Source organism: Lynx canadensis, chromosome C2 (assembly GCF_007474595.2).
Source record: "Lynx canadensis isolate LIC74 chromosome C2, mLynCan4.pri.v2, whole genome shotgun sequence".
NCBI classification, from domain to species: domain Eukaryota; kingdom Metazoa; phylum Chordata; class Mammalia; order Carnivora; family Felidae; genus Lynx; species Lynx canadensis.
This window is the reverse complement of record NC_044311.2, coordinates 146,393,796-146,417,765: the sequence shown is the minus strand read 5'-3', so window position 1 is coordinate 146,417,765 and position 23,970 is coordinate 146,393,796. Positions and strand designations below refer to the sequence as shown.

At 51.0% G+C, this 23,970-nt stretch overlaps 1 protein-coding gene and 1 long non-coding RNA gene across 2 annotated transcripts; both read right to left on the bottom strand.

Annotated features, from left to right (window-relative positions):
• Positions 1-491: 491 nt before the first annotated feature.
• Positions 492-23,661, bottom strand: LOC115523226 (melanocortin 2 receptor accessory protein). Its single transcript, XM_030328998.1, is given in 4 exon segments — positions 492-991; positions 994-1,061; positions 3,389-3,488; positions 23,401-23,661. Coding segments are annotated over 4 exon segments (579 nt in total). The 5' UTR covers positions 23,507-23,661; the 3' UTR covers positions 492-686.
• LOC115523227 lies at positions 8,918-11,586 on the bottom strand. Its single transcript, XR_003971672.1, has 3 exons — positions 11,135-11,586; positions 9,898-10,016; positions 8,918-9,178 (listed from the first exon to the last, which is right to left on the bottom strand). It is a non-coding gene; the product is annotated as an uncharacterized LOC115523227 (long non-coding RNA).
• Positions 23,662-23,970: the final 309 nt, after the last annotated feature.

Sequence of the window (23,970 nt, the reverse complement as noted above, 5' to 3'; positions counted from 1 at the left end):
CTGCCGTCAACTTGGGGAATTAACCGTCAGCCCGCCTCGGCGGCAGTGGGCTGTATGGGCTTTGTACTTGGGCGCCGTCTCCCTGCCAGGGCCAGGCTGTCGGGCGCTGGAGGACTGAGTCCGTCAGAGGGCTCACACCAGAGGTCCCATAAAGTCACCCAGATGGGACCCATCCTCCCAGCCCAAAGACTTTCTGTGGCAGCATTCTGATGCAGACCACCTCCCCTTGGGCTTTGTCTTTTAAAGGCTTCGGCGGGGGGGGGGGGGGGGGGGGGGGGGTCGGGAGTGTGACCGCAGTCAGCTGGCCTGGCAGGTGTGCGCCACCCTGTCTGGGAAAGAGTGGGAGTCAGTGGGGGATAGGAAGGAACTTCCCAGGCCCTCTCTGGGTGCCCTGAAGAAGGTTCCAATCAGCTTAGAACTCAGGGTTGCTAAATACTACGGCAGTTAGTAGTTGAAGCTAAAAAGTGGCCCAGTGAAGATGAGCGAGCAAATTTTTTTTTAATTTATATGTGTTTTATTTTTTTGCCCTTCCCAAAGTGCATAAGGAGTAAGTATGCTGGTGAAATGCACTAAAAATCCACAACATCTGGGGCTACTTCCCCGTGCTAGCTGGGCTGCTGCAGGCCTTGGATGATGCATGCCAGTGCCCCCTCGTATAGCGTATCTTGACCCAGTCACGCTTCCTGCTACACGTAAACAGGCTTTTCGAAGGCACTTGTGGGTCCGGGTTGGTTTGAGTTCACCAGGCATTTGCTGGCATCCAGGCTACAGTTGAGAGGTTCTGTCTCCCGGGAGGGGTCCCCCCTCCTCGTCCCTGTTGTCAGCTGCTGCTGTAGGGGGTCCCCATCAAGACCCGGCTCCCAGAAGAGAGCAGGGTGGGTCTGCGGGGCAGGTGGGGCAGGGCGGAGGGGCTCCCGGCCGCAGCCGCCGCTCAGGGCGGGATGCTCTGCTGCCTGGCTCCTTGCCCGAGCCCGGGGGAGCCTGTGGGGTGCCTCCGGATGCAGAGCGGGAGGTTGAGGCCGCGACTCCAGGGGCGTGTTGGGTGGTGCTGGGCGTTGTTCCTGTGGACAGAGCAGATGGGAGGCAGGCATCAAAGCTGGTGAGAGAACTTACTGGATGCTTTCCTGTTACACCCCACTGCCGGCCCAAAGCCCGTAGAGAAGGCACGCGGGGCAAGGGCACCTCGGCCAGGGGAGCAGACCCTGGGGGTGGGTCACCTGGCTCACAAAGGTCACCCCTGTGCAGAAATGGAAGATGACAGGCAGTGCTTGACAGTGACCCAGACCCTACGTTGACGACTAGTTCTCTCCGAGGTCACGTCTCCCTCATGTGTCCGTTCACGACGGGGAGCGGGCAGGCTGGCCTTCCGTCCGTCCACAGGTTTGAGTGTAGAGCTCAGGTACCTGTGCCTCCAGCCAACTTGTATCTTAGCCAGGAATCTGCTCTCTGGATGCCTCTCCTGAGCGCCAGGGGCAGTGGGCACGGCCGCCTGACGTGAGCCGGCCCGCCCCGTCCCGCCTGCCCTTCGTCTCATCAGTGACGGGGGACCGTGATCGCCTCTTAGGTGTCATCAGGGTGACGTGAGGTGATGCGTGGCCGGAGAACTAGTTTCAACTAGTTGCAGTCCTGACATGAATGTGGAGGCTCAGAGAGGGGGCCTGAAGGAGCAGAGCCGTCCTTTCACATGATGCCGGCAGACTTTTTTTTTTGAGGCTTGAAAGAGCACCTCCTCAGGGAGCAACCCTGCGTCTGTCTCCCAGATCTTACTGAAGACCCAGGTGGCTCCCCTGAGCCCTCCCTGCCTGTTACAGTGTCTGGAGGGTGCTTTCTCTGGTTCCGGGGAACAGCATCATCCATTTGCCCTGTAAAATTGCAGCGCTGAAGACACCCGGGACCCCTCAGCCTCGGCCGCCTGTGTGCCCACTGGGCCGGGAAGCTTTCTCTTGCAAACCGTCCCTGGCACAGGGCTGGCCACGAGCCACCTCAGAAAGCTCGTTTCGTTCATTTATCCCCCAGGTACCTCTTGGGGCTATAAATCTGCCCAAATTTCACGTGAGTGGTAGGAACTGGAAGAAAAGGACGGAGGTCTGCATTTGCTCAGAAGCTGGCCCTGCCTCTCCCCCCGTGACCAAAGGGAACCGGAAGTGACTTGGTGAGTCACCCCGGGCAGGGCAGGGCAGAGGAGGGAGACGGAGCCCCCTTGAAGCTAGTCCGGGCGTGCACAGATGGGCAGGTCCTCCCTGAGCCAGCGGCGGGACGCCCCCAGGTGGCGAGGCTGCCCTCTCGTCTTTCAGGGCCTTCCCGCTGCCTGCCCCCTCCTCTCAGAGCAGCTCTGCTCATCTGCCTGCTGCCAGCATCCTGTGCCGGCTCCCGGTCTCCACTCCCCAAGACTGCCTGGCCCCTGATGGTGTCCGGCCCCAGTCTTCACCCGGGATCGCTCTGCTACCTGGCCCCACGTTTCAGGGGAGTTTGGGCAGCCCTGGTCCCATCAGCTAAGGCAGAGACAGGCAGTCCCTTGTTATAGGGTCCCTTGTTAGGACAGTCATTTTAGACCGCAGTAGCCGTGGGGGCAGATTAAGCCAGAAGAGGAAATCAGATGTGGTAAGCCAGTTGTCTAGCACAGGAATTAGCATCTAATGAGCTAGGGTCGCCTGTGCGGCTCAGTCCGTTGAGCGTCCGATTTCAGCTCAGGTCATGATCTCACCGTTCGTGAGTTCGAGCTGCACGTTGGGCTCCCTGCTGTCAGCACAGAGCTGGCTTTGGATCCTCTGTGTCCCTCTCTCTGCCCCTCCCCCGCTCACTCCCTTGCTCGCTCTCAAATATAAATAAACATTTTCAAAAAATGCGTAACGAGCTAGGTTAATTACTAGCTAATTCTTGGAGCTCCTAGATTTTACCGAATTTAACCCCTAAGGCACATAGTAGGTATTCAATAGCACATGGTGGTCATAGATGCCTAAGTTTGGGTCCCATTTTCCTGGTGAGTTGTTTGGCAAGACCTAACTGGCGTGTGGGGTCATTTAGGCTCTGTTTTCTCTAACAACTTCACTGAGATACATACAGTAAAGTTCACCCATTTAAAACCTAAAACTACAGATCCTCAGTATATTCCCAGAGTTATACAACCGTCAACACAATCTGCTTTAGAATATTCTAGATGTTTCATAGCAATGGAATCAGTCATACAATACGGGCCCTTTTGTGTCTAGCTTCTATCCCTCAGGACAGTGACTCTGAAGTTCGTGCGTGTTGCAGAAGGAATCGGTGATTTATTCCTTTTTGTGGCCACATAACATTCCGCTGCGTGGACGTGCGGCCGCTCGCTGTTTAGCCACGTGACTTACCTGTACACGCGCCACCCCCCCCCCCCCCCGCCACCCTTACTCACCTCACCTGCGAGGACCCTGACCAGGACATGTAGAGCAGGATGAGGAAGAGAAGCATGACGAAAAATGCCAGGCTCACCCAGAAGGCAATGACAATCAGATCTGTGGGAGGGAGAGTGCATCTCAACGTCACTGTGACACCACCAGAAGCCCACGGCGAGGGGACGTGAGGGCCCCTGAGCAGCGTGGAAATAGGCCCCTGAGTGTTGGCATTCTCTCGTCTTCCGGCCTCTCAGTAGTGACCACCGGGAAGGTTTTTCCACTGACAAGAACCTTGGGAAGGAACAGGCCGGCAGGGAAGTGGCCTTTTCCCAGAGCAACTAGCTTCAAGGTCCGTTAGGGTGACCGTTGAGGGAAAAGCAGTGAATGAAGGTGGGTGGCACCCCGTGGATTTGCTTTTTCAGCTGCTGCTGCTGTTCCCCTCCTTCCCTTTCTCCCTCAGAGGGAGAAGCAGGGGCCGTGGGCCACTCATGTGACAGCCAACCTCCCCTCTGCTGTGAGGGCCGCAGGGGACTGTGGGGACCGCTCCATTAGAGGCCGCTTCAGAGACCCCTTCGGAGTCCAGATTGTGGTGCTGCAGTGCTCCTGTGGCGGACAAGGCAGAGATTTTTCCTCGGGCCTCCCTGGCCCCTTTCTTTCAGGGGAAAGCACCCACTCAAGCCAGGCTCTGCCAGGGGCTGATGAGGATTCAGACGGGACCAAGCTAGCACGCTGGAAATCGCTGCTGATGTGGGAAACTAAGGCAAAAGAAAAGCTAAATTCGCTTACTGCCTACAGCCCATTGATAAGTCCTTGAGGCAGACAGACTGACCTTCCTCTCAGAACTCAGTTGCCTGGATGATGACCCTTCGCTAAGGGGCAGAAGGTAACCTTCGCTTAACATTATCCTGACCCCCAGGATCCTGTAAGTGTCCTTTCACGTAGAAAAATTCCTTTGGAAACCCCCGCCCCCAAGATGTATGTTGGCAATCATACTCCAAGCTTATGGCCCCCTGATATACATCTGAAGGATCCCAGGACTGAGTTTCTACTAAACAGTAATGACCTTTTCCTAACAACAGCTAACGCCTCAAGGTCCTGAAAACCTTGTTTCCAAAATACCTTAGAGACTTACGTTATCCCTAACGCCCTCCCAACCTGAGGGTGTATAATCAGTCACTCGCCACAACCCCACTGCAGCTCTTTCTGCCCCAAAGCCCTGGCCCCGTGGTCAAATAAAACCACCCTTTTGTGGGGCACATGGGTGGCCCAGTAGGTTAAGCGTCCGACCCTGGATCTCGTCTCAGGTCATAATCTCACGGTTCAGTTTGTGGCATCGCAACCCACAATGGGCTCTGAGCTGACAGCACAGAGCCTGCTTGGGATTCTCTCTCTCTGCCCCTTCTCCACTCACACCTTTCTCTCTCTCTCTCTCTCTCTCTCTCTCTCTCTCTCTCAAAATAAATAAACATTAAAAAACACCCTTTTTGCACCCAAGACATCTAAAGAATTCTTTCCTGGCTGTTGACTCTGAACCCCAACGCTTCAAACCACATCAGCGGCCGCCTCTGTCCTGCTCGCCCTTCCCCCAACACGCTCCTCTGAACTCCAGTAGTACTTCCGATGATACACCTGCTTGCTCCATGTTGTATTCTGTTAAACAAAAAGATGTTTATCAATGGGTAAACAAATGAGGAAATGAACAAACTGAATGAATGAATGAATGAACGAACAAATAAGGGGGTATTAGAGATTTGTGCATCACCTCCATGAATATGGAAGTAGAGGCCCCAGGGGTAAATAATGGTACCTGGAGTAAGGGGTGTCCCCTGTCCTCTCCACGGCCCAAGACAGGTAGAAAGAGAAACTTGAAGGCCTGTTGATCTTGGACCTTAACAGCATCAAAAAAACAGTCCTAAGGAAAAGATGCCATACTTGCCAAAGGAATCGAGCTCCCACTGCCTTGTAACAAGGCATCAGTAGCTTGGCCTTCACGCTCCAGAAAGGCCAGGACAGCAAAGACCCCCAGGCTCCCGCATCCTCTCTCCTGTCTGTCCTTGAGCTGAGAAACTGACGGTGGTGCCCCTGAGCGCCGACCAGGCTAAGGAGGTGTGTGGGCTCCTGGGAACTCAGGAGCGAGGTTGTTACTGTCTGTCCTAAACTGAAGGACTTTTGGGAGGAGCCTCTGAGTTTCTCAGCATTCCGTGACTGCTCACCGCACATTATTCTCTAACACCTGCTTCAGCCCCACTGGCCAGTCAACATTTATCTTATAACTACTGCAAAGTATGACAGTATAAATGCTTTCAGAAGTTTGGGGTTTATTCTGTAAGGGTGTTTTATTTTTTTATTTATTATTATTATTTTTTTTACATTTATGTATTTATTTTTGAGAGACAGAGCACAAACGGGGGATGGGCAGAGAGAGAAGGAGACACAGAATCCGAAGCAGGCTCCAGGCTCTGAGCTGTCAGCACAGAGCCCGACGCGGGGCTCGAACTCACAAACCGCAAGATCATGACCTGAGCCGAGTCGGATGCTCAACCGACTGAGCCACCCAGCCACCCCAGGGGTGTTTTAGATTTAGGCAGACCCCACTGCTCTTTCTCCTTCATAAAGAGAACATAAGGTTGGAGATCTTCAGCGCCTATATGAGTGCCATCGGGGCCTCTAAGAAAACAGCTTCTGAAGTTTGGCAGCTGAGACCCACCCCCACCCGCCTCCCCTTCTCCTGGGCTCACACTTGTCTGCTTGGCCCTTGGTCATTATCCCCACATACTGAGCAGAAAATGAAGCGACACCTTTCACAGAGCACAGTATCTTCAGAGAAGTGAAATTGGAATTTTTTTCAGACCAAAAAGGCCATCAGTAGCTACTTGCCACTTCCTGTACTAAATTCTCTTTCGTTATGGTCCTGTTGAAAAGGGTGGCCAAAAAAATAGAGTTCTTGTTCCTCTTCCTGCTGAAGGTTCAGCCTTAGTGCTCGGACAGAACATGTTGTTCCTGGGCAAGAGCTGTCATTCCCCAGTGTTGGAATTGTTTAAACATCACTGAGCTTGTTTTTACAACAAGGAGCACCAGGCTGGCTTGACAACAATACTAGTCCAGCCGTGGAAAACTTCCCTTCCCTTTCCTTCCCCTCCCCTTCTCTTTCCCTCCTTTCGCACTAAACTGGGCCCCCTAATGATGACCTTTTCCTATCCCGGAAGTACGTGCGCAGGAAGACGTCGCAGTATTAGGGCTTTTTCTTCTTTTGGTCTTATTTTTTGGTTATTGTCTGTTCTTTTTGGGATGTTCTTTCTTTCTTTCTTCTTTTCTTTTCTTCTTTCTTTTCTTTCTTTCTTTCTTTCTTTCTTTTTCTTTCTTTCTTTCTCTTTCTCTCTCTCTCTCTCCCTCCCTCTCTCCTTCCTTTCTTCCTTCCACCACACTGGCAGAATGAGGGGACTTAGGCATCCACAATTAACTGACAAGAAGAGGCTCTGATGGCATGGTGGGGCATCACACTGAGGAATTTCTCATCCCACCTTGGAGCTGACAGCTTAATCTGATCCAAGTACTTCCTACTCATAGCAGGCACCTCAGTCTCGTTAGATTTTGTTAACTGCTAAACCTCCGCTTTAACATTCCTTCAAACACTACTAACATTTGGGTCCCAGAGTCCTGGTAAGAGATTAACTCCAAGATCTTTCCCTTCTTTGGAAAAACAATGGGGTTAAGGGCCTGAGCTCTGGAAGTGGGTAGTTTTGAATTCAAAATCTGACTTGGCCATTTTCTAACCATGGGGTCTCAGGCAGGCTGGGATTTTTACATCTCTAAATCTGTCTTCTCATCTGTTAAAGGGGGATGTTAGTGTGTGTTATGTAGACTGTTAGGTGAATTAAATAATATACCATGTGTATGTAATGCACATAGCACAGTTCCTTGTTTAATGGTTTTGAAATGATAGGTAAATAGAACTAAAATTATTATTTCTGTTAAGAGGGTAGTGTGGCAAGTGATATCTCTGTGATTCAAGCTCCACTAAAATCAAGTGGATACCAGTAAACGTAATTGTGATTTATAGACTGCTAGTTGTCAATCCTAATGTCTGCTCTCAGGTGCTTTCATAGTCCTAGAAGCCCTACCTTTCGCTGCCTGGGATAAAGACTACATTTCCCAGATGCCCTTTCAGCTAGATGTGGTCATGTGACAAGGTTCTGGCCAATGAGCTGTGAGTAGGGAGTTACTAGGGAGTTACTAGGAGTCCTCCTGCAGAGACTAATAGATTTCTCATGACCTTGTATCCCTTTGCATTTCCTTACTCCATTTTGCTGGCCAGAACATGGATGTGATGATGAGGGACATGTCCGGGGGATGGCAGAGCAATGAGCTGGAAGGAAGCTGCTTTCTGAGGATCTCATGGACCAGACCCACCACGCTGTCCTGCAGACTTTTAGGTGAAAGAGAAATTAACCTCTGTTTTGTCTGGTACTCCGTTAATTGTAACCAGTTTTCCTTATCAGTAGAAGGAGCCAGCTTTTTAAACGAGCGTATCAAAACTTACAAATCCAAATGAATGCTGACGTTCAAAATAATCATCCTCTCTCTATCATAGAGTCATATAAATTTTTCTAAAATACATGTCTTGGGGCACCTGGGTGACTCAGTGGGTTGAGCAACCGACTTCAGTTCAGGTCATGATCTTGCGGTTTGTGAGTTCAAGCCCCGCATCGGGCTCTGTGCTGACAGCTCAGAGCCTGGAGCCTACTTCAGATTCTGTGTCTCCCCCTCTTTCTATCCCTGCCCTGCTCATGCTCTGTGTCTCTCTGTCTCTCAATAATAAACATTAAAAAAATAAAATAAAATAAAATACATGTCTTGATTAAACATTTGTAAACATTTATCAAACCTTCATAAACACTTCTAAATTATTCTTTTGGAATTACCATCAAGGACACACACACACACACACACACACACACACACACGCACACACACCAGTTTTGCTACTTTGTAAAATCATATTTCCTTTTCAACACCCAGGTGGTATCAGTCAGCTCGATCCATTCACCTGATTAGTTTATGGGTGATTCCTGTTTCCCAAAAGCAAATCCACCCTCAAAAGATATACATAGTTTCACTGTGGACGTTCCATAGAATATACTGTCACTACCAAAGTCAGTTCCAAAAGAAGAGTCCCAGCAGTTTTTGAACAATAATAGTATCATTCAAGTGTAGCGCCTTCAGTTGGGGCTACCTTAATGGGAAAATCGTTACGAGAACAATCTCATATCTCTGTTTAAAAATCACTTTTTAAAAAATGTTTAATGTTTATTTTTGAAAGAGAGAGACACACAGAGTGTGCGCAGGGAAGGGGCAGAGGGAGAGGGAGACACAGGATCTGAAGCAGGCTCCAGGCTCGGAGCTGTCAGCACAGAACCCACTGTGGGGCTTGAACTCACGAACCCTGAGATCATGACCTGAGCCGAAGTCGGACGCTTAATCGACCAAGCCACCCAGGCACCCCTAAAAATCACTTTCACTGCTTATATCATCCCCATAGGACTGACCATTTGAAGAAGATTTAGAAGTCTCGGTGAAAGTTGTAACATGAAATTGATTGCTCCGAATGCCAGAAGAGAGTTCTATGTAAATTGTTTGCTCAGTCTTTTCACTGAGCTCTCTGCCTTGCGTTCACAAGAGATCGGTTGGTGGCCTGTTTCTGTTCTTCCTCTCCCAGCTGACGGGGCAACAAGTGAACAGACTGCCTGATTATCGAAGGTGCCAGAGCTGGTGCATCAGTGGAAGTCCATACAGGCTATGACAAATTTTTCCTAAGCCATAATTAAAGGAAGAAGACATATTGACCCAAGAAGTAAATAACACAGCGTGAAAGCCAGACCCTACCCAAGGGAAATCAATCCATCTTGCTGCTCCGTGCAAGGGAGCATTAGAGCGGTATCTGGAGATTCATCGCATTAGAATGTGTGTGGTCGCTGTGAGGTTGCTATATGGGACTGGTTTTCTCCTAAGCTTAGCCTCTGAAAAGGGGCCAGATAGAAAAGCAAACATATAATTAATTCAAGCAGAGGCCCAGGAAACAGATTTGCATGCCCCACCTTTCTGACAGCATTGGAGAGATTCTTAACCTTTCCCCGAAACAGAAGTCACATCTGTAAAATCACAAGGGTGAAAATCCTTGTGAAGTCCCTGTAACAAAATCACACCAGATTTCAAGCTAACCCTGGGAAAGAGGAACCCAGATTCCTCAAGTTAGCGCTGAATTCGCCATATATATATATATATATATATATATATATATATATATATATATATCCATATCCCTAGGTATTTCCAATGATCTGTCCATCCATGATGGAATAAACTCCAGTATATGGCCATGAACACAAAAGTCTTAAAATCCCTCCTGCTTATTAGGTATTTTCCCTCCTGTGTCGCCTCCTTCCCTACTTGGCACAGGAGTGAAACTCAGCCTTCCACGGTTCAAGCGGCTGCCCCAGGCGATCTTCCAGAAGCTTTGCCTTGGTCTCACCTTAAAGCATCCCTGGCTCCTGGCTCCAGTCCCAGCATCTTTCTGTCTTTGATGTGAACCTCTGCACAAGTGAAGCTTTCTGATCTGTTTGACTGGGTTGGAGATCCAGCCCAGAGGAACTGGCGAGGAGAGAAAGGTGCATTTGTCAGCAAAGAGGCTCGCCTGCTCTCTGCGGTGTGACCTCTGTCCTTCCTCACCTAGACTCACGCTTACCTTGCCCCACCTTCAAAGCCAGGTCAACAGAGCCTCCCTGAGACACCCTGACACCGCCTTCTGCTGACCATTACAGATCACAAGAGTGACATCATCATAGCAGCAGCACAGCGTGCGGGTGATGGAGATTTCTACTTTTGCATTTTGGGGATTTTTTTTTTTAAGTGAACTTCTTTGAATTCAAATACCGTGGACACACAACAGGGGAAGAAGTTTTTTTTCTTCCCAAGTCCACTGCTTGTAATAGCAAAATCCTGGGACCACTCTCCGTGTTCAAAACCGCACATTTTTAGAACGTCGTGCAGTTATTTACAAAACTTTGTGAGAGAGTATTTCACAACACAGGAAAACAACATATTGTGAAGTCAATAAGGGCAAAGTATAAAAGAGCAGACACAGCCAGATCCTCCCTGAAATCTACAGGGGAGACGGGATGTTCACAGTGGACTCTGTAGAAAGGCCGTGCTATGGATCGAATGTGTCCCCCCACCTCCCGATGCGGAAGCCCTGATCTCCAGACCGGTGGTAGTCGGAGGTGAGGCCTTTGACAGGTGATTAGGTTTAGAGGAGATCATGAGGGTGGGACACCATGGTGGGATTAGTGTCCTTATAATAAAAGGAAGAATCTCTCTCTCCCTCTTCCTCCCTCTTTCTCTCTCTCTTTTCCTCTCTGTCTCTCCCTCTTCCCCCACTCTCACCCCCTCCCACTTCCCCCCTCCCTCCCCCACTCTCTCCCTCCTCTCTCTCTATCTCTCCCTCTCTCTCTCCCATTTCCTCCTCCTCCTCTCCCCCAGCCCCTCTCCATTCACATGCACCAAGGAAAGGCCATGTGAGCCCAACAGCAAGAAAGGACGTCCTCACCAGACACTGACTTTTCTGCCACCTTGACCTTGGACTCCCAGCCTCCAGCACGGTGAGAAATGAATATCTGTTGAAGCTCCGCAGTCTATGATACTTTGTTATAGCTGCCTGAGTAGACTAAAATAGGCATTGACTACTTGAAATCTGGTTTGGGTTTGCTTACCTCCAAGGGATTTCCTTTAGAGATGGTAGATGGTCCCCCACAGCCCTCACTCTGTCTAGGAGGGCAGCCGGTGCCCTGCCCTCCAGTGGAACCGCGAAGAGGCCGCTCAAGGGCACTCTGCACGTGTCCTTTGCAGTTAGTGGGACACAGTGGACTGGAGTCTGATGATGTGTGCTCGAGAACATCTTAAAAGCAAGAGACTGGGCCATCAGTGTCAGCAGAGTGGAAGGAGCCAGCCTCCGGCCGTTGAGGGGCAAAGCTGTGTCCCCGAGGGCCTCAGGGGAGGGTGCGCGCTGAGTGCCAGCCCAGAGCTGGCCCAAAGGGTCACGTGCATGAGCACAGCCTGAAGGGGAGTCGGGCCTCTCACAGAGCGGGTCCAGGCGGAAGTTGGCCTCAGAGCACAGGGTCCCGAGGATCGTCCTACGAGGCCAGCAAGAGAGAGCACTGCCTGTGGTGGGAGATCTCTTGCAAAGGAGAGAAGGAGCCAGCTTGCATCAAGGACGCCCCCGCCTGGATCAGTGCCAGTCAAGCTGGAGGGCGGGGAGGCCAGTGGGGAGGCCAGTGCAAGAGTTCGGCCAAAAAGTAACGACGGCTACAGAGGAGACTCGCTTCCCCACCCTCAGGTCATGGGGCTGGTGACCGTCATCCCGGGGAATGCACAAAGGACACCCGTCACACAGGCTGGTATGAGGAGGGGCGGCGAAATCGACAGGAGCAGAGTCCCCGAGCCAAGTAGCGGGCCCCCCTTTGTGGACACGGCTGACGCACATCGATGTCCTCCTCGCCCTCCAGGGCCGCCTGTGCGGGTGTGTCTGTTGTGCTGAGCGGCTGCCGTCCGAATCAGAATCCGAGCCGCCTCCCTGGCAAACCCCCTCGTCCTTTCTGCCTCTCACCCCACGCCATCCCTGACGCTCCAGCGAAGATGTGTCGCCACACAGGATGGGGCAGGTGGCTGGGGAAGAGGAGCTTGCTGAGGAAAGAAGGAGGAAGCGCTCCTGCCCCCAAGCCAGGGAAAGAGGAAGTTCTCGCTTTGAATGAAGTTTGAAGGCGGTTTGGTTTTAAGTATTTTTGAAACTGATTTCATCGGCTTAGAGATTTGCTCGGGTAACTAGACTGGCCGGTAGACATTTTTTGGTTTAAGTTTGTTAATTCGTTTTGAGAGAGAGCGAGAATGACAACGAGCTGGGGAGGGGCAGAGAGAGGGGGACGGGGGATCTGAAGCAGCCCTGCACTGACAGCAGAGAGCCCGATGCTGGGCTGGAACTCACGAACCCCGAGATCCTGGCCTGAGCGGAAGTCAACCAAGCGAGCCACCCAGGTGCCCTGATAGACACATTTTTTAAAATTTGAGAGTAAGGGGCGCTCAGTCGGTTAAGCGTCCGACTTCCGCTCAGGTCACGATCTCACGGTTCCTGAGTTCAAGCCCCGCGTCGGGCTCTGTGCCGAAAGCTCGGAGCCTGGAGCCTGCTTCGGATTCTGTGTCTCCCTCTCTCTCTGCCCCTCCCCCACTCAAGCTCTGTCTCTGTCTCTCTTTCTCAAAAATTAAACAAAACAAAACAAAACAGAAAAACAAAACAACAACAAAAAAGAGTGAGCATGAGACCTACTCCAGGGAAAGAGCCAGCACCACTAAGTAGGTTTGCACGAGTGGTCAGAGAAAGATGAGAGCAGCATTCTGACTGCACGCCATGAACTTGCTCTTTCCGTGCCGCAGCGTGATGGGTGCGTTTACGCAGATGCGGGAGAAAAAAGACATTGCGACTGGAAGGACATTGTGACAGGCCAGGCCCAGTCAGGAGGTAGAAATCACACAGCAGGTGAAACGGGAAGTCTAATATGAAAAATTACTCAGAAGGATTAAAGAGTGTAAGATATGAGGCGACTCTACAAGGTGTGCTGGGGCTGAGGAGGGAGGGAGGGGGGACCCAGGTGCGTTTGCTCAGGCTGTGCTATGGTCAGAATGCTTGTGTTCCCTTAAACTCCTACGTCAAATCTTCATGCCCCAGGGGATGGTATTTGATGGTGGGGCCTCTGGGAGGTGCTTGAGTCATAAGGGCGGAGCCCCCATGAATGAGGTTAGTGCCTGTATAAAGAAGGCTCCGGACAGATTGCCTCACCCCTTCCATCATGTGAGGACCCGGCAAGAAGATGCCAGCTATGAACCAGGAAGGGGCCCCTCACCCCAATGCGACCATGCTGGTGCCTTCGTGTTGGACGTCCCAGCCTGCGGAACCATGAGAAATAGATGTTTCTGGTTTATAGGCCACCCGGTCTGAGGTGTTTTGTTATATTAGCCTGAACAGACAGACTAAGACAGTGGCTTAAGGAACAGAAACTTATTTTCTCACTTTAAAGGCCCCATCTCCAAATAGAGTCACATTCTTTTAAAAAAATGTTTAATGTTTATTTATGTTTGAGAGAGAGAGATGAATCATGAGCAGGGGAGGGGCAGAGAGAGGGAGACACAGAATCGGAAGCAGGCTTCAGATTCTGAGCTGTCAGCACAGAGCCCGACACAGGGCCAAATCCATGAACCGTGAGATCATGACCTGAGCCGATGTTGGACGCTTAACCAACTGAGCCAGCCAGGCGCCCCTACAGTCACATTCTTAAGTACGGGAGGTTAGGACTTCAACATAGGAATTTGGTGGGGGAGGCGGGGGGACCCAGTCCAGCCCATAACCCCAAGGAAGGACATACTTGAGAGAGGTTCAGACCTCCCTGGGGATGTGGTTTGGTAACCGGATAGCAGAGATGTTGGCTGTTTTAGCCAGGCCTAACTGGTTTGGAGCTGCTGGATGAACCATAGACAACCCAGATGACCAACAACCGTAGTGGGGTCCCCCCCATCTGGGCTTGCAACTCTCCCCCCCGACCCACCGGCCCCAGATTGCCCCGGGGCGTTGGTTTTTCCGTCAAGATGGCTGCTGAGAGGTTCTTGCCACCGCGAGGCTGCAGGATCTCAGCGGGACCACGTGCTGGGCCAGTGACCGGGGCTGTTGGCCCTGCGCGTCCTCACACCCTCACTGCCGACCTCCCAGCCCCAGCACGGCCGTCCTGCTGCACCCCTGCCAGGGCCCCCTCCTGCGAAAGCTTCACTCCCGGCTCAGTCTTAAGGAATTCCATCGTTGATCACGGAATTACAGTAAAGTGATAACTGACACAGGTACGCATCATGAAAATGACCAGTATGTACAAGAGCTGCGTGCCTCACAGCAGTTGATCTGTTCATTCTGCAGAGACTTCTCGTGTGCCTGAGATGTGCCAGGCACTGTCTGGGAGCTGGGGGTGGGGAGCAAGACAGGGAAGGGTTCCTGCTCTGCTGGAACAGTCTGGTGGGAATCTGCCCACTAATCGTGTCAAGTGTCCTGGGACGAGTCCTAAGGGATCAGAGCCTGGAATTTAAGTCCCAGCTCTGCAAATATTTTACTAGGTGACCTTGAGCAAATCACTTGGCTCCTCTGGGCCCCGGGACCCCCACATACTTTTATTCTCATGTCTGGGATACCATAGCACGCTCATTTATTTAGGCAGGCCCCTCCTTCCTAGACTGTCACCTCCTAAGGGTAGAGATCTTTCCAATGTTATGCTTCCAGACCTTTCCCAGCATATGGCTGTTTCACCTGCCTATGTATCACCTGCCTCCCACCCAAACCTCCAATTTATATATTCGCCAGAGGGATATTTTTAGCCAGCAAATTGGACCTTGTCTCTTCTCTGCTTACAATTTTATTAATTTTTTGTTAGTGTTTATTTATTTTGAGAGAGAGAGAGAGAGAGCAGGGGAGGGGCAGAGAGAGGGAGAGAGAGGATCCCAAGCAGGGCTCCACGCTGTCAGCATAGAGCCCTTCATGGGGCTCAAACTCATGGACCGTGAGATCAACGACCTGAGCAGAAATCAAGAGTCAGCACTTAAGCAACTGAGCCACCCAGGCACCCCTCTGCTTACGGTTTTGAATGACTCCCCACAGCTCCCAGGAATCTTCTGAGACTGACCTGCAAGAACCCGACCCCCACGTGGTCCGGAGCACATCCTCCATCACTCACTCTTCCCCAAAGCACCTCTGGCCTAAGCAGGAGTGTGACCATTCTGCCCCCACCCCCAACCCCGCCCCGCCGGACCGGCCCCTGTGAATCAGACGGGCAGAGTCCCCCTGGGTCTTCTGACTCAGCTCAGCCCACCTTCCCTGTGAAGCCTTCCTTACGTCTTACTTCTCCCCAAGGGTGTCCTTCTCTGTGCTCTGCTGGCCACTTCTGCACATTCTCCAGCACAACACCGTCCATCAAATAGCAGCATATTCATGATCAGTAGCGGCCACCTCACTAAACAGTCGAGGATGGAAAGAGCGACCTGCTTGATTCCTCCCTCGAGTCAGTGTCTTCTACAAAAAGTTCTAGACCAAGATAGACCAAAGAGATGTCACCAGATCCAGTACATCAACATGGAACAGACAAAGTAGCTTATAAGCACCTTTTAGGGAAATGTGGGACGATGGAGGTAGACTGTTGGGGGACACTAAGACATAATTATTGAAATGTCTGGGTATCGTGTTACGTTCTTTCCTGTTACGATTTTCCTAAATCCGGTGGAGGGATGCCCTGATGTCCGTAACCTACTTGGAAATACACCACCATAAAACAGATAATAGTGGCCACAAAATAAAATCATTCTCGTAAAATATCAAGGACGGGGATTTGGTCTTTTTGCATTGTGCCTCCAACTCTCGGTGCAACGCCTGGCCTGTCACGGATAGTTGCAAAATTTGGTTGTTGAATTAATCGCGAGCAAAAGCAAGAAGGTGGGTCAGGAATGGTGTGTTTCTAGTATGGTGTGGAAGTGGGGCTAGTTGAGATGAATGAAACACAGAATGGACAGCACCGAGTTTCAGAGGACTACTAAGACAAAATGGGGAGCTTAGACTTATCTGAGAGGGCAGGGGCAGGGAACAGTGCAATGGGCACATGGTTGTGCCTGGAGTCCCTCCTACACAGTAACACCATGGAGAGTTGCACAGGTTGTGCACTGCTCAAGGAATTCCACCTGGATAGGTGTGATTAACTGTGTCCCCAGAGTAGGAGCCTTTTTCTGATTTCCCTATGATCTGGGGGTAGTGGCGGCATTGTTCCTGTCTGTGGGACTGGAGGGAGAAGAGGGGAGTTAAGATGACCATCCGATGTGCTTCAGTTCCCCAAGATGCATCCATGTGACAGTCCTGTGCCAACCTAGGGGCTTGGTCACCCTAAGGAGAGTGAAACTAGGGAAAGAAGGAAAGAGGTTGAGAGAGATGACAGTGGAGCTGGAGAGACACAGAAACCAGGGGGAGGAAGGAGGCGAGTGAGCAGGGTGACTTTTCCGAAGCAGCTGTTTCGGATGATGGTGGATGCCGGGAACCAGAGAAGGGGAAAGCGCTCACGAGTTTGAGAAGTTTGGCAGCCGGAGGTGAGAGAGAGGGACCTTTGGCCGATGGTCCAAGAGGGCAGCGGGAATGCAGATCCGTGTGTGTTTCAGACACGGATGAGGAAGCCGGTGGAAAGAAGCTGGAGGAGGAGAAGTACCCCCAGGCTCCGCTGAGGGGCCGTGGGGACACGTGACGGCATTTTGACCAAGTAACGAGTGGACACCCCGCGCGGGACTCCCGGGCCGGTTCACCTGTGCACATCCATCACCCCTGTGACCAGGTCTCTGCCACGTCCCGCTGTGGCGACTGTTGTGACTCCACACCACGCACTCCCAGTCCTCATCTGGTGACCCTCTTGGTTTACGCTCCGTGATGGTTAATTTCATGCGTCAGCTTGACTAGGCGAAGGGATGCCCAGGCGGCTGGTAAGACGCGATTTTTGGATGTGTCCGTGAGGGTGTTTCTAGAAAAGATTAGCATCGATTCGGTAGGCTGAGTAAGGAGATCTGCCCTCACCAGTGTGGGTGGGCATCGGCCGAGCCGTTGGGGGCTCGAATGGACCAAAAAGGCAAAGGAAGGGCAAATTCTTGCGCTGTCTCCTTGCACTGGGCCGTCTATTTTCTCCTGCCTCTGGACACTCGTTCTTGGGCCTTTGGACTCCAGGACTCGAACCATCAGCTCCTGTAGTTCTCAATCACCACCGGCTTTCCTGGGTTCCCGGGCTTCCAGGAGGCAGATGGTGGGACTCGTCAGCCTCCCTAACCGCATGAGCCAGTCCCTATAACCAGCCTCCTCTTATCCGCATCGACGTACCTCCTATTGGTTCTGTTTTTCTGGAGAACGCTGACTGATACGATCGCCATGCCGTGGGAGTTTACATCTCTGGTGTCAGGAGACTATCAACCTCCGGGTTGTTTTTGTAGTCTTAGCTACCTGCCGTACATTTCTTTCTGCCACAGATAGCTCTGTAAACTGGCCAAGGGGCCTGGCTCCCAAGAGGGTCCTTGTCAGAGTGAAGACTCCGTGAAATGAGCCACACGGCGAAAAGGGCAAACGGCGTATGATTCCCCTTCGGTGACGTACTGTCTTCCTCCGTTCAGGCTGCTGTAACAAATCACATACACTGGGTGGTTTAAATCACGGGCATTTATTCTCTCACGGTTCTAGGGGCCGGAAGTCCAAGATCAGGGTGTTGGTGGGTTCCATTCCAGGCGAGAGCTCGCTTCCTGCTTATGTCCTCACGTGAACGAGGGAGAGAGGACAAGCACTCTTGTTTCTTCTCAAAAAGGTACGAATTCCACGGTGGGCCCCCGGCTTGATGACTTGGTCTAACCCTCATCACCTCCCAAAGGCCCCGCCTCCAAATGTTATCCCACTGGGGATTCACGTTTCACGTGAGTTTGGTGGGGTGGGACCCCGGACTCAGTCCGTGGCAGATGGTCAGAACAGTCAGATTCATAGGGACAGAGAGCAGGAAGGTGGTTATCGGAGGCGGTGGGGGGGGGGGGGGGGGGGGGGAAGGGGGAGCTGGTGTGTAACGGGTACTGAGTTCAGTTTGGGGAAGACGGAAAAAGTTCCGGAGATGGGTGGTGGCATGATGTGAAGGCACTTAACTGCTGCCAAACTGTGCCCTTAAAATGGCTTAAATGGTCACTTTTGTGTTGTGCACGTTTTCCCTCAATTAGTAATAATATAAAAAAGAGGGTCCTTGTCAACATGAGCGAAATGTTTAAAATCCTGCCAAACTGCCCAGAGCGTGGGGTTGTTGTCCCCAGCCTCCCCAGCAGGCTCAGGGTCCTTGTCCTTCCCAGCCGCGCTCGTCCATCCATTGGAGAGGGTGGCCCCTTGCCGCCCGCTGGGCTCTGCCTGGTAGTCACAGGCCCGGGGAGGAGAGAGGTCACTCAAGGCAGGTCTCAGTTTCCCCTCAGTTGTTATCACGGACGGCATGTGTGTATATGTGCGTGCAGGCACATTTTGTGTTTTGAAGACACAGAAAAATCCTAAGGCGGCCAGGCACCAAAATGCTAATGCTGATTTTTTTTTTTCTGAATGGTAAAGTGCAGTAATTTACTGTCTGAGTCTTTTACGATGAGCATATTAACCTTTACGACTTACATTTTAGAAATTCGAGGGGCACCTGGGTGACTCGGTCAGTTAAGCATCCGATTCTTGATCTCAGCTCAGGTCACGATCTCATGGTCACGGGATGGAGTCCCTCGTCGGGCTCTGCACTGACAGCGCGGAGCCTGCTGGGGATTCTCTCTCTGCCTCTCTCTCTCTCTCTCTCTCTCTCTCCGCCCCTCCCCCTCCCAGGCACACGTGCCCTCTCTCTTTCTCTCAGAATAGATAAACGTTCTTGAAAAGTTTGAATTATAAAATGTTCCAAATTCATAGAAATACACAGAGTATTTCCTCCAGATCCTTTTTTTAAAAAAGGATATTAAAAGGGGCGCCTGGGTGGCTCAGTCGGTTGAGCGTCCGACTTCGGCTCAGGTCACGATCTCGCGGTCCGTGAGTTTGAGCCCCGCGTTGGGCTCTGTGCTGACAGCTCAGAGCCTGGAGCCTGTTTCGGATTCTGTGTCTCCCTCTCTCTCTGACCCTCCCCCGTTCATGCTCTGTCTCTCTCTGTCTCAAAAATAAATAAGCGTTAAAAAAAAAAAAAAAAAAAAAAGGATATTAAAATGTTAAGGTCATCATCCACGTGTGGCAATACAAATTTCTCCACTTCCTACCCCGACACACTGAGTATCAGTGTTTCCATGTTTGCGCATTGAGTGAGTGTGAAATGGAACCTCAGCGTCCTCCCCAGGGCGCCCCCTGAGTACTTGTGAAGGTGAGCGTTTTCTCACGTTCCTCGGCCCTTTGAGTTTCCTCTTCTGTTAACTGTGCTCTCGTATCATTTGCCCATATTTCTATTGTTTTTTTTTTTTTCTTGTTGATTGATGGGTTGTGTTGACTTATGAAATAAGAAAATGGCTTCCGTTTCAAGGGGCAAAAAGGGTATTTCCCAGGTAGTTTCCAAAATACAAGGGAATAGTCACTGCCATCGCTTTTCGTTCCTGGAACACACCAGATATCCCCCTGCCTCAGAGCCTTTGTCTTCGGAGTTCCTGTGGCCTGGAAGGCTCCTCCCAGAGACGGCTTCAGGGCTTGGTCTCTCACCTGCTCACAGGACATCCTTGGGGGGCCTTTACCAACCGCCTGATTCCTCTTAGGGCCCCACCTCTCCCTGGCTACCCTTCCTGTTTTATTTTGCCGCCTGCCATACTTTTTCTTGTTTGTGGTGGGTGGAAGGCTGCTTTGAGTTTTCAACACTTTTCTCACTGCAAGATAGGTTCTAATTCCCTCCTCTTGAATCTGGCCTGGCCTTAGTAACTTGTTTGCCCCAAGTCACAGAGCTAGAAAGTGGCAGAGCTCAGATGTGAACTCCTGCCAGGTGGCGCAGGGCTCCACGCGCCCGGCCTCTGATCCGTGTGTCACTGCCTCCCGGCCGGTCCCCAAACACAAGCTAGACAACTACCCATCTGGGACAGAAACACCCTGGGAGAGTATTTTTGTCTAGCCTCAAACTCCTTTTCCAGAGAAGGTGGAGATTAAATTCAGAGAACACATGAAGACTGAGATACAAACAGAAATCAAGGAAGCCAGAGAGTACCTCTCTCCGTGGGTGTCAAAGACTCCTGACATCTAGGCTGTCTGGGGGACCCAATGACTGGCCTCCCCCGGGACAGTTTCCTCACTGAGATGGTCTATATTGCATTTGGGAGTTTGGGAAGGCGTTGCTTTTTTTAAAGTTTATTTATTTATTATTTTGAGAGAGAGAGAGAGAGGTAGAGAACAAGTGAGGGAGGGGCAGAGAGAGAGAGAGAGGAAGAGAGAGAGTATCCCAGGCAGGCTCTGCACTGTCAGCAAGGAGCCCAATGGGGGGCTTGAATTCACAAACCGTGAGATCATGACCTGAGCCAAAGTCGGACGCTCAACTGACTGAGCCACCCAGGCGCCCCGGGAAGGAGTTTCCTCATTTGTATGCCCAGCAGGCTATGAACTTTTTATCTCTAGCTCATGTGTGCAAGAAAAAGTATTTCTTTTTTTTTTTTTTTTTTTAATTTTTTTTTCAACGTTTATTTATTTTTGGGACAGAGAGAGACAGAGCATGAACGGGGGAAGGGCAGAGAGAGAGGGAGACACAGAATCGGAAACAGGCTCCAGGCTCTGAGCCATCAGCCCAGAGCCCGACGCGGGGCTCGAACTCACGGACCGCGAGATCGTGACCTGGCTGAAGTCGGACGCTTAACCGACTGCGCCACCCAGGCGCCCCAAGAAAAAGTATTTCTTTTAAAACCTCACACACAGTTTAGAGAACATCAACCACTTTCTCCAGAAATGGACGTTGTTCATGGGTAATTACACAGGGCAGGAGGTTGAGACTGTAGGTTCGAAGACTTTGAATAAGCAAAGAGGGCTCCCACTCAGAGCAGGGGAGAGAGCTTTGGAGCCCAGGTGGTGACCAGGCGGGATGTCTGGTGTACAAAAGGATGGGGGTGTCTGAAGCTAACAGCATTTTATTTAATTCAGGTTAAAAATTTTTTTTGAGAGACAGAAAGAGAGCACACGTGTGCGTGCACATCCTAAGGAGTGGGGGAGGAGCAGAGAGGGAGAGAGAGAGAATCTCTCCAGGCTCCAGGCCCAGTGCAGAGTTGAGGGGCTCGATCTCACAAACCACTGAGATCATGACCAGAGCCTAAATCAAGAGTCTGACGCCTAACTGACTGAGCCACCCCAGCACCCCTAATTCGTGTTAATTTAAAAACAACCTTCCCGAATACAGATTTACATTTTGTCCAGACCAATATGTATCCTGAAGGTCTGAACTTCTGACCATACATATCAGTGGGCTTCTATTTCAACCCTGCCACTTTCTCCCTGTTACTGTGAGCTGTCTGTGCAAAATTCTGCTTTTTGATTCGTGAGTATATACCCCGCATCAGGAAACACACACCAAACCTATCGTCCCCCGCAAAAGCTTTGCTACCAGGCTGGGGACGCAGCAAACGTGGATGGGTACCCGGACTCCTGGAAGCTGTAAATGAAAGTGGAAACAGGTACACTTCCTAACAAGACATTCTAGACAACTTTCTCCAAGGGCTCTGCCGGGGATCTGCTACCTTTTATTACCGATAACATCCAAATGGATTTCAGTTTTGAGCTGATGCGTGAACAAGTGATCGTGCTTTTCATAGGAAAAGCATCCTGTTCCTTCTAGTGACTGCACTTACTTCTTGACAGATTATGTGATCATAGGGCATGAAATAGCCAAGGAGGGGCTAGGCGTCCGACTTCGGCTCGGGTCATGATCTCATAGTCCGTGAGTTAGAGCCCTGACAGCTCTGTGCTGACAGCTCAGAGCCCGGAGCCTGCTTCTGATTCTAGGTCTCCCTCTCTCTCTGCCCCTCCCCTGCTCATGCCCTGTCTCTCTCTGTCTCAAAAATAAAAGTAAAAATAAAATAAAGAAATAGCCAAGGAGCCCGAGACTTCAGGATGGCAGAGCCCTGAGACTTTTTTTGGTTTGGTTTGCTTTTTCATACTCATTCCCTCAGCTAACTTGTTATCTTGACCGAGTAGCTGGAATAATCAGAGAAGATTGTTCACAAAGCACCAACTTACCCAAGGGATAGAGACTGGGAGAGAGAGGAGCAAAAAAAGCATGTTGGTTTGCTCTGGTGGTCCTTACTGAGACCATGAAGAGTAAAATCACTTGGTATTTAAAAAATTTTTTAACGTTTATTTATTTTTGAGAGACAGAGAGAGCGCGAGCAGGGGAGGGGCAGAGAGAGAGGGAGACACAGAATTGGAAGCAGGCTCCAGGCTCCGAGCTGTCCGCACAGAGCCCGACACAGGGCTTGAACTGACGAACTGCGAGATCACGACCTGAGCAGAAGTCAGTCGCTTAACTGACTGAGCCACCCGGGCGCCCCAATCAATTGGTGTTTTCATGGAAACCAGTAAATCATATATCTTAGGGGTGGACACAGTAACCTCCCCCAAATCTGCATAGAGTGAGAGAAAATGCGAAATCTGCAATTTGAAAAAATTTCACCTAGCTTACAGGAACCCAGGCAAATCACACTCTAACAAAAAAAAAAGTCCGTCTTAAAAGCATATTCTGGGGTGCCTGGGTGGCTCACTTGGTTAAGCATCAGACTCTTGATTTTGGCTCAGGTCACGATCTCACGGTTTGTGAGACTGAGCCCCAAGTCAGGCTCTGAGCGAACATCACAGATGGAGTCTGCTTGGGATTCTCTCTCTCTTTCTCTTTCTCTGCCCCTCCCTGCTTGTGCTCTGTCTCTCTCTCAAAGTAAATAAATAAACTTAAAAAAAAAAAAAAGAAAACATATTCTAGGGGCACCTGGGTGGCTCAGTTGGTTAAGTATCCAACTTCAGCTCAGGTCGTGATCACGGTTCATGGGTTCGAGCCCCGCATCGGGCTCTGGGCTGACAGCTCAGAGCCTGGAGCCTGCTTGGGCATTCTGTGTCTTCCTCCCTCTCTCTCCTTCTCTCCTGCTCTCACTGTCTCTCTCTCTCTCTCTCTCTGTCAAAACTAAGTAAACATTAAAAATAAAAAATTAAAAAAATAAAAGCATATTCTGCTCCCAAATCATCCTAGTTTCTTAGGAGGTTAGTTCCAAACCTCTTACAGAAGATGACAGATAAGATTCTGCTCCCGTTTACTTATATCTCTGAGGGTTAGGGTTAGGGTCGTGTTTGGGCTCATCTGTGACATCTGTTGGGAGAAGGAAGTGGCCAGAGAAAGTCTTTCGGGCCAACCCCCAGCCTCTGCCTGGCTGGCTCCCCCAGTCGAGGACTCACATTTGTTGGCTTTCAGCTTCCTCTCATCCACGGGAATGAGGTCCACGTAGTCCAAGTAGTATTCGTAGCTGTCGTACAGGGTGGAGGCGTTGGTCTGGTTGGCCATGTCCGCGGTGCTGGGAGGGGGCGCATCCGGAGCTAGTCAGAGCCCTCGGAAAGACTGGCCGACTGATTTCTGTAAAGTCATCCAAGTGTGTCTGTGGGTCTCGGGGCTCAAGGCCTGCCCACTTACTTATCGGAGCCGTTTAGCTGGGAGAAAGGCCAGGGGGCTGTGCTTGACATCTCCGCCCGCACGTAGAACTTTCCGCCCTGCTCCTCCTTGATAAAAGTCCAAGACAAACAGAGCCACAAGGCAGGAAACCGGGTTTCCAGCGCGGCTCTGGCTCGCCCCTCTGGGTGAGAACGGGAAGAGGGATACCTGGGCCCCTTGGAAGACAAGATGCCGAACAGGGGCTAGGAAGGCCACTCGCTGTTTGCTTTCCTGCTTAAAAAACTAATAAAACCCAAATGAAAGGCTGGCGGTGCCCTTGACGTACATTAGGGCGGTTCTTGGTGCTGTTGAGCAATCAG